The sequence below is a fragment of the Sorghum bicolor genome, chromosome 2 (genome assembly GCF_000003195.3).
Source record: "Sorghum bicolor cultivar BTx623 chromosome 2, Sorghum_bicolor_NCBIv3, whole genome shotgun sequence".
In the NCBI taxonomy this organism is placed as follows: domain Eukaryota; kingdom Viridiplantae; phylum Streptophyta; class Magnoliopsida; order Poales; family Poaceae; genus Sorghum; species Sorghum bicolor.
The window spans coordinates 8615138-8625224 of record NC_012871.2 but is presented as its reverse complement, the minus strand read 5'-3'; the positions used below and the strand labels follow the sequence as shown (position 1 = coordinate 8625224).

Here is a 10087-nt window from a genome sequence, read left to right as displayed (position 1 = left end):
TATATCTTATAATTTGAAACCGAGAAAATACCACAGTCCAAACATTTGTAGGTAGAAACAGCTTATCTAGCATCTGTTGGAGTGACCTCCCACCGATTAGGCCCAAAGGCCTAATCGGGCCTTGATCTGCGCCCTGATCGGGGGCGCCCAACCCATCTATGGCTGGAGGGCCCCTGTCACACTGCGTTATAAATATAGCTGGGGGCTCTCAATACGAGGTTCACTGTGAGCTGCCACACCCCACCGAAACTCTAATCCTGATCTGAGAAGGGCGCAGCCAGTGACGGGAAGCCCTCTGCGCCGCCACTGCACTGCACCACTATTTCTTCCCCGCCGGTCGTCACTGCACCACCGAGGCCTCCCCGACCGTCGCTGCCTAGCGCAGATCCATCACCGAAGACATGGCAGCCTCCGGATCCGGATCTTCCACTGCGCCTGCTCCTACCTCCTCCGATGGTATGAACCTCCTACCCTCCTCGGTCCTGAATCTTATAGATCTAGTACTGCGACACTTGTTTATCCCGAATAGAGAAAGGTTTACCCACTGGTTTACTCCTAGAACGATCCTACAGTTCTAACAGCATCAGCCAGCCTTGGGCAGGTTTTAATTAGACCAGATATGCCAATTGATTCTACCGTTTCATAATTGGGTGTCGTCTTAGAGATTTTTCTCAAGTCTCAACAAATCCAAGCTCTCATCAAGTTACACCCACGACTTCTTTGGATCCATCATTTTCCATGGGGATTAGAGGGGATTAAGAGTCGTAGTTCATTCTTTCCTCAATCCTCACCAATTCTCTATCGAACAAGGGAGAATTCCGCAAAAATATAAATATTTGTGATACCATGTTTATTAAGTCAATATTTTTATGTTTGATCGAATTTATAAAAATATAAATATTTGTCACACCATGTTATAAAAATATGGTTTGGTGTCATAAATCTTGACTCTTTTCTATAAATTAAAAAAATTAAAAGGTTCAACTTATAATAACTCTAAAAAAATTAGTATATTCAGGGAGTAATTAAAATATAATTTAGCAGGCAGTTCATTTGAAAATACACGTTATATAAACACCCCATCGATTCACTAAGTACTAACATTCTGAATTCACATGGTTCATTCAAAGTTGTCATCAAACTATCATAGAGAGCAGAGTGCGTCATCATCTGTGATGTTGCAACTCCACAATGTAATGTGAATAATACAAGCTAATTAAACACCTAAACGAACCAGCTCACACTATCAGGCATAACTAGTCTCCCCTGAAACCACCTATCCTCAGCATCATGATCTACTTAGGGTTAACAGTCAATAACGAATAAAACGAATGTTCATCACCTTACAAGTTACAACAGCATGGCTGGATCCACCAAAGATCGAGACAGTTCAACAGCCATCGATTTCTCCTCATCTCAAGGAGACGACACACTTGGCACCAGACTACCTGTCCAGCAGCAAATGCATACCTTTTCTTACACAAGCACCCACGACACGGACAGCGCAAGTTCAAGGGCACCTTGCTGGTGCTGCACCATGAACGACTGAAGAGCAGAGAGCCAAAAGCTTCTCTACTGGCTTGGTTTCGCGCGTTTCATGCCACCGTTACTGAAAGGGGAGACACTTCCAGGATGAGGGCTATCTTCTCTCAGAGTTGAGTTTAGCATAGCCAATTCCCTCAGCTGTTGCCTCTTGTAGAAATCTTGTGACTCTTCCTACATCAAAGGAACGCAAAAATTGAGTTCTGGGCTTAAGGCGTGCTCGGAAACTTAAAGACACTCCTAATTCTACAGAATTTCTAAGTTAGAGAAGAAAATATAACAAAAAATTCAATATATGCATACAATGACTGAGAAGTGACTGCGAAGTGAAAAACACTTTACAGAAACATTGAGTGAAAAAAAATTGCTCTTAGCCACAACAGGCCAAAGCTAATGATATTCAGAGTTCAGTATACAGTTTCTTCTCTGGCCACTACTTGCAAGTAAATGACAACACATATATCTTCTCTACAGAAACAATTAATACTGCCATAAGTCACTGACAAAGAGGTGGTATTGTCGAGAATGACAATGTATCTTAACCTTTCAACATTATAATACTATAGTATCCTTTGAGACAAACTTACCTATGAACCTTTGTATGTCCAATCTACATGCACAAAGACACAGCTAGATATAATGTTTTAAAAGTAATAGGTACACACACCCCAAAATGCCATTTTACTTTTACTTCAGGGAAATTCATGATTTACATGCAGTTAACGATATATTAGGCAAAAGTATGAACGCATCATAGTTTCATAAAGTTGCAATTGAATAGCATACTACAAACTTTCCAGTTTTAGTATATACATTTCCTTTTGTTGTTGACTTCAGTTTCCATAGTTAGACAAGACAGAATAATACAGGGTACATGTTGTACATGTTAGCTGCTAGAAGTCACTAGATACTCATTGAACGCATTGGGCAGAGGCTACCTGGATGGAAAGCTAGAATGCTCAACAGAGCGGGCAGACTTGCTTTGGTCACCTCAGTGCTATCCTCGATGACTTACCTATCACCTCACCATGTTCCCTCTGGCGGTATGGGCAAGAAAGCAAATTGACAAAATTAGAAGATCATTCCTGTGGAAAGGTGATGAGAATGCCAACGGAGGGCATTGCTTGGTAAATTGGCCAACAGTCTGCATGCCAAAAGGTTTGGGAGGGTTGGGGGTGCCAAACTTGGAAAAATTTGGAAGAACCTTGTGCCTACGTTGGTTGTGGCAGGAGTGGGTTCATGACTCAAAACCTTGGGTAAGGATGACACTGCCACACAATGACCTAGACCATTTGCTCTTCAACGCTTCAATAACGACAACAATTGGGAATGGTAACAAGGCATGCTTCTGGCATCACAATTGGCTAGATGGTGAAGCTCCAAGATACCTAGCGCCCCATCTTTTCGAGCTAGCGAGCCAAAAGAACAGGACGGTTTGCCAGAAACTACAAAATGGTAATTGGATCAGCTCCCTCAGGATGCGAATCACAACATCTGTTCAGATACAAGAATTCGTTGCCCTCTGGTTCAGGATTCAGGAAGTGCAGCTCATGCCCGATGTGCAGGACTCCATAGTTTGGAGATGGACAGTTGATGGAAACTACTCCACACGTTCGGCATACCATACAGTTCCAAGGTTTACACTGCAAGTTCCAGGCTGATCTCATTTGGAAAGCAAGGGCGGAAAATAAATGCAAGATACATGCCTGGGTACTAATGCACGACAAAATCCTCACGACAGATAACTTGCAAAGGAGAGGGTGGCCACATCACGAGAACTGCGTCTCGTGCAATGGACCTTTAGAGACAGGATTGCATCTATCTTTACTATGCCCCTTCGCTAAAGCCCTCTGGAGCCAGGTGTTATCTTGGGAAAACTTTGATGTGCAACTGTCCCAACCCAGTGCCTGGCCACTTGGTGGGAGGATGTGACAAGCAAGGTGCCAAAGCAAGAACACCGGACATTTAATGGAGTGCTCATTTACGTTGTGTGGAACCTGTGGAAGGAAAGGAATAAGAGAATTTCGAAAACGAACACAAAATGTCGGAACAGGTCGCCTATCTAGCCAAGGAAGATATTGTTCAGAGGCATAGAGCCATGTGTAGTGCGGGCAAAAAAAAACAAGCGCATGAGCGGTGGCTTCTGTGTGTTGGCCCTTTGGCCGGTGTTTGAGTTGGTCCTATGACTGGTTTTTTTGGTACCATGGTTGCTTGTACATAAAACTCTATTTCCTTCTTAACTGAGCGGCAGAGCTCCTGCCTTTACTTTCAAAAAAAAAAAGAAGTCACTAGATACTAAGTAATGCAAAGCTTGACACCATTAGTATGTAATACTCCCTCCATTCTCATATGAGAGGCATCTAAGAAGTTTTCACCAAGACTAAGGAATCCAAATTTCCATCTAAATCTTATTAACTCCTGGCCGCGCTAATTAATCTTGCATGCTGCATGCGCGATGTTCCAACCATCCACGACGCTCTGCATGCCAGGAAATCTGGCCATGCTTGCACGTGCTCCAGCTCTCCTGCAATGCCCACGCCGTGCCAACAATCGTATTTTCGGCAAATCGTTTGGTCTTCTACTATCTCCCGCGTACGACTCAATTTCGGTTCCACAGGAACGTCGGTAATGAAAAGATTCAAAGCTCATGCTGCGCAAACTCTTGCGACCCCAAATTTTGAATCCACCATGGCTCTCTGTATATTTCCATCTTCCATGCACAAGTCTTATGCTCACCTCTCCTCTCCAATCCATGGCACAGTTAGGATTCGATCTCAACCAAGAACCAAAGCCAGATTGGACTTCAATGACAGTCTGACCGATTGGGATGCCATTGAGGAGTCTGGAATATGAGCAACAACTAATCTTGCTTATAGCCTACATTGGTTGAGTCTAGAATATGAGCAGCACTCTCGGTCATCCATATGTGCTGAGGGAGCAATATGGTGTCACTGTCCATCTTTAGATCATTGATGTTAGGGAAAATTATCTAGCAGTCAAACTCCTTGAAGCCATAGATCCAAGCTCCTAACATATACTCCCCGTGTGTATGAGACCACAGCGAGAGCACAGAATCCCAATGCCGCGACGACGGCGCCACTCGTCATGGTCTAATGCATCTTTACTGTCGCTGGTTTCGGCCCTGGTAACTGCTTCGTTGATCTCGTCCCCGGCAACTGTCGTCGATCTCGGCTGCGACAACCACTTTGTTGATCTCGGCCACGAGCGCATCCTCATGGCACCCAATCAAGGCCACGAAGGAACTCCAGCGAGGTGGCCAAGTCTATTGCTGGTGGCAGCGAGGGGTTGAGCGATGCCGTAATGGAAGTGATGGGCAGAGATGGAAGTGCGTCTGTCATGGGCAGCCAACAGGCTGCCAGGGCCCATGGGCTGAAAGTTCGGCCCAGTTATCTTTATAAGTTTAGTTATCTTTGTATTTGCAATTTCTATTAGTCCCAGATAGGTTATTTAGCAAAAGAGGTGAAGTAGAAGGGACATAAATATCTGTAGACTCTATTGATATAACCAAGCAATCAATTATGAAGAAACAATTCTAGTCCCCCTCAATCTCTCAAGCTCTTGGCTAAGCATAAGACCTAGTTATCTTCAAAATATCCACCACGTTCATAACATCTGGTATCTAGAGTCCAGCGATCCTCTTCCATTAGCCGGATCCTCCAGCCGCCGCCGCACCCCCATCACCACTATCGTCGCGCCGCAGCCTCATCATCTCCACCTGCCGCCGCCGCCGCCCACCCTTGTCGTCGCGCCGACCACTCCAGCAAGGGGCTCAGGCAAGAGCTTCCAGCAGCAAGAGCTTCCAGCAGTGGCAGCCTTCTCTGGTTCAAGGGGCTCAGGCCACAACGACCTCCAGGGCGACCAACTAGCTGCTCGTCTCTTCCCATGGGATCCAGGATGCTCTCGGCACCTTCCTCGACCACTATCACTGCAGCTCGAGGACGAGCTGGTCCTCAAGGGAGGGGGAGATGTCATGGGCAGCCAACAGGCTGCCAGGGCCCATGGGCTGAAAGTTCAGCCCAGTTATCTTTATAAGTTTAGTTATCTTTTTATTTACAATTTCTATTAGTCCCAGATAGGTTATTTAGCAAAAGAGGTGAAGTAGAAGGGACATAAATATCTGTAGACTCTATTGATATAACCAAGCAATCAATTATGAAGAAACAATTCTAGTCCCCCTCAATCTCTCAAGCTCTTGGCAAAGCATAAGGCCTAGTTATCTCCCAAATACCATCCCCATAACAGCGTCTGAGAGTGACACTTCCTCTACAGATGAAAGCGAGAGCTGGCTGTATGAAAGGGAAGCAGTATGACTGAGGGCAAGTTAAGTATGCGTGCATCTGGCTGTTGGGAAGGAGAAGTAAATGACTTGCAATCGATAAATGGACTGCATGCACGCGGGGTTATTTCCTCTGGAAAACTCGCGTGCATGCATGCGGAACCGAGGCGTCTACTCCTTATGCGCCTGTTATATGCAAAAACTTTTCTAGAACCAATACACATTGACAGAAGAATGTCCCAGTATATTATTATATTTGATACATGGATCATGTAATCATTCCACAGCATTGACCAATTGACATAGAAGTGTCTCAGTATAGTTTACTGTACACTAGAAGAACTTACCACCGGCTTTAGCAATTCTTCCATAACTTCTTGTGCCTGTCTCAGTCTTGTATCAATGACATTTGCTGGTAACTCAGCCTCGATCAATATATGCAGTGGCTCATTCAGATGTTCATAGCCAGGTTTTCCTTTAAGCTTCTCCTCCTGAAGTAAAAAAAAAAAGCACCCTTGCAGAGTTAAGCAGAAGAAAATGACAAGAAGGGTAAATATGACTTCTTGATTGCTGTAATAATGGTGTAACGGGAACAGGTTAAAGAGGTCAGACTGAATCCCAAAACATATCCACAATCCATAACAAGAAGAAAACACAACAAAACAGTGCTGAAACTTCACATGGGTAATTAAACATATCTGACCATAAGGAATAACCAAATGTTACTATTTGACAAGTTACCAAAGTCTAGGTCATGGCATAGCGAGCAAAACTAACAACAAATACATGTGATTCTTCAAGCCACCTTCAGTAGAGGGCTCTAGTAGCTAGAGGGGCACATGGATCAGATACGAATGGATACCTATGGATACGAATTCAAATAGTCATTTTTTTCTCGAATTCAGATTTGGTTAAGGATATTGTCGGATAGTGTTGCTGTGTTGGATAAGATATGAATGGATATTGACATCAGGTATGATTCTGATTATCTAGATTTGGATATGGTGTCAAACATTGAATATCTGCGCTTGGATACTGACCGAAAATATCTGCACCATTAGTAGGGTTACTGGATATTCACAATACAGATGTATCTAGGATTGGCCCTGTTTGGCACAGCTTATCTCCAGTTTCTAATCTAAGGAAGAAAAAAAAGGCACCCAAACACCGATTCTTTTTCAGCGCTTCTGCTGCTATTGATAGGGAGAGCCAAAAGTTAGAAGTGGGGAGAGTCCAGCTGTGTATCTAGGATCAGCCCTGTTTGGCGTGGCTTACTTCTAAGAAAAAAATTAGGCAACCCATAGTTTTTGTTTTGAAGCTCTATGTCATAGCTATTTTGATCTAGTGACAGCGAGAAAAAAATAAGCACAGAATTGAAGCACTCCTTGGTTCGAATTTGTGCCATAAACAAAAATGGACAAACTAATGATGCTTCGTCTGAAGGATACAGAAAGGAACAAGTAGTGCAAAAATGGCAGAATTCCTCCTAAAATTATTTGCCTAAGGTAAGTGGCCTACTGCCCTTAGTCATCACAATGCTGCTCTTTCTCAGGGTCCGATGGGCATGGGGGATCTGGATCTTGAGCAGGACATTCTGTAACTCTGTCCCAAGACAACAAGATCTAATCTAATAAATAGCAACTGATGCCTAAGTAAGCATTCATTTATTTATTTTATCCAAATGTTAGTCCAGAATTATGTTTGTCCTTATACTGTTTGAGTTAGTCAACGGAAAAAAAAGGCTTGGTTCATGTTTTCTGATCAAAATAAGGAAAAAAAGGCTTGGCTCCCGTTTTCTGATCGTGAATGCTGATGCCTAGTCTATTGCAGAAATGACAAAAGAAAGACTAGTTGAACAATGTTAATACTGGAAGTCAACCAAGAAATTTGAAGTGGCATGCAGCTCATAGAGTTTCTTGACAGACAATACATTAACAGAGGAACTCCTTCACCTATCTAGCTATAAAACCTTGCTAAATTTAAGATAACATAAGTACAGAAACATAAGTGTGGTGTGATTAAGCAAAATAATATTTTGGTTACCTTTTCTGTGTCTTTGATGGAACCCTTTCCTCTAATAAAAACACGGCAGCCAGTTGATGCTTCGACTCGCTTTAGAGAATTACCCCTTGGGCCTAGAATGCGCCCCACAAAGTTGAACTATAGAAAATTTAAAATAGAAGATGTTAGAAAAGAAATGTCATTCATTGCTAAAGGATAAACTGCACAGGTTGCGGGAGGCAGTACATTAGGGTAAGAGTCGACAGGAACTTCCAAGCGTACGATCTTCTTGACAATATAAGAGCCAGGACTTGGTGGTGCTCCTTGCCAATCCATACTTGTTCCAGGAGGAGGAAGGCCCAATCTCTGTTATATTAAAAGTAGACATTACTATATATGACACAGACACACCCTCTAGGACTCAAAGTATCTTCACTACAGAACATTATAACAATACGGGTCTGCAGCCTAGTGGCTGTAGTGCCTTAGTAGCACCCAGCAGGCCCGGGTGGACTCCCTGTGGGAGTGGATTTACGGGGCTTGGTTTTTTTTATTACATTCTATAGAGCGTCATAGCCTTCATGGTTTCATCCGTCATCAGAATGTTGCAAGAATTAGAAATCCAAAAACAATGAAAATATAGCATAACAAACAAAGGTTACTGAAGGGATTAGAACATGTTAAAAAAGAAAGTTTATTTCAGCAATTAAATATACACCTACCTCTTGGTGCATCCCATTCCAAGGACCAAATCCATTGCCATGTAGATTAGGCCGAACAATTGGTGAAGACATAGGACTAGGGCTTCTAAACCGGCGCCTGTCAAGATCACTAAATCCATGGTCATGAACCATGCTTGATACCCGCATGATTTCTACATGACACAAATGACAGAAGAAAAGAAAATCAGCAGAGTTAGTAGTCAGAAAAGAAGAAATAATAAACTGTTTTAACATAGGGTGCCATAATAGCAGCACGCTTAAAAAAGAATAAGAAACATGCCAAACAATAGGCTATAGATAGTAGCGTGTGTAGTCCTATAGATGATTTCCTCAAATGGAAACAATATACTATTTTTATTAAACAAGATAATAATCAATATGCAATGCAGTCCAACTAAGTCATAACTCTACTCTGCACAATGCAAGCCACAAGGATGGAATGAACAATTGATTGCATCCCCTACATAAACTTCCCTGATCAATGGACTCTATGCCGTTTTCAGCCATCTTGATCACTGATGGTGGATCAACTAGCATTAACTAAGAACTCATTACCAAACCCGGTAGCAAGACAATCCACTCTATTACCTAAAGGAGGACCCAATCGCGAAACAGGGACAGTAAGACTAACGGGATCGCTCTATGCCAGCCAAAAAAGATCAAGACGGCGGCTTTGCAACTCTACTATCCCCCCAACCAGCATAAACAAAAGCTGCAGAAAAAGATCGGCAGCCACCCGAGCATTGAATCCGGGCGATTCCCCACTCCCGATTGCAGAGGAATCCCCTCCGAGGGGCAAACGCACAAGATTTGCCACCAATCGGCAAGCAACAGTGAGCAAGCGAGGGATCAAAACAAAAAAAAAAGATCTCACCTTGGTTGAGCAACCGGCTGCATATGGGCAGCACCTGCATGAAGGGCCCCAGCTTCTGATGCTCCGCGAGAAGCTCGGCCAAGTACTGGCTGCGGAGGAAGGAAGCAGGGACGGTACCGTCAGCACAGCGCACCAAACCAATCAATCGCGGCGGGGAGAAGGGAAGGAAGCAATCGTCGGATCAAGAGTCGGTAGCAAGCAATCCGGGTGAGAAATCAGTACCTGTCAGCGTCGGGGTTGCTCCTAATCTGGGGGGAGAGGGTTCTTGCAGGGGAGAAGCCCTGGCTGTACAGGCCTGACATGGTGGCGGCCGGGTGGAGAGGGAGAGAGAGAGAGCTGGGAAAGAAAGAGAGAGGGGGAGATAGAGAGGGTTTTTTCCTTTTCCTCCCTACTAGTGGAAGGAGGGTGATGATAGAGAGAGAGAGAGAGGAGAGAGAGAGGTTGGGGTGGGGGACCCACTCCCAGACCACAACACAAGAGAAATGGTGGTGGGGGTGTGGTAGAAAAGGTTTTGCACCCTGTTTCTGTGGGTGCTGCTGCATAAAGGGAGACTGATCAGATGGAGTACAGGAACAAGCTCTGGGCTGCTGGAGACTGGAGTAGCCAAAGGCCGGCCCAGTTAAGATACCTCGATATAATAAAATCGTTATA

General features: G+C 44.0%; 1 protein-coding gene across 1 annotated transcript; it reads right to left on the bottom strand.

Moving 5' to 3' along the window:
- Nucleotides 1087-9832, bottom strand: LOC8069125 (KH domain-containing protein SPIN1). The gene is made up of 7 exons (XM_002459528.2): nt 9659-9832; nt 9437-9525; nt 8563-8714; nt 8087-8206; nt 7883-7999; nt 6187-6330; nt 1087-1716 (listed from the first exon to the last, which is right to left on the bottom strand). The coding sequence occupies exons 1-7, from the start codon at nt 9736-9738 to the stop codon at nt 1573-1575; spliced, it is 846 nt and encodes a 281-aa protein (XP_002459573.1). The 5' UTR covers nt 9739-9832; the 3' UTR covers nt 1087-1572.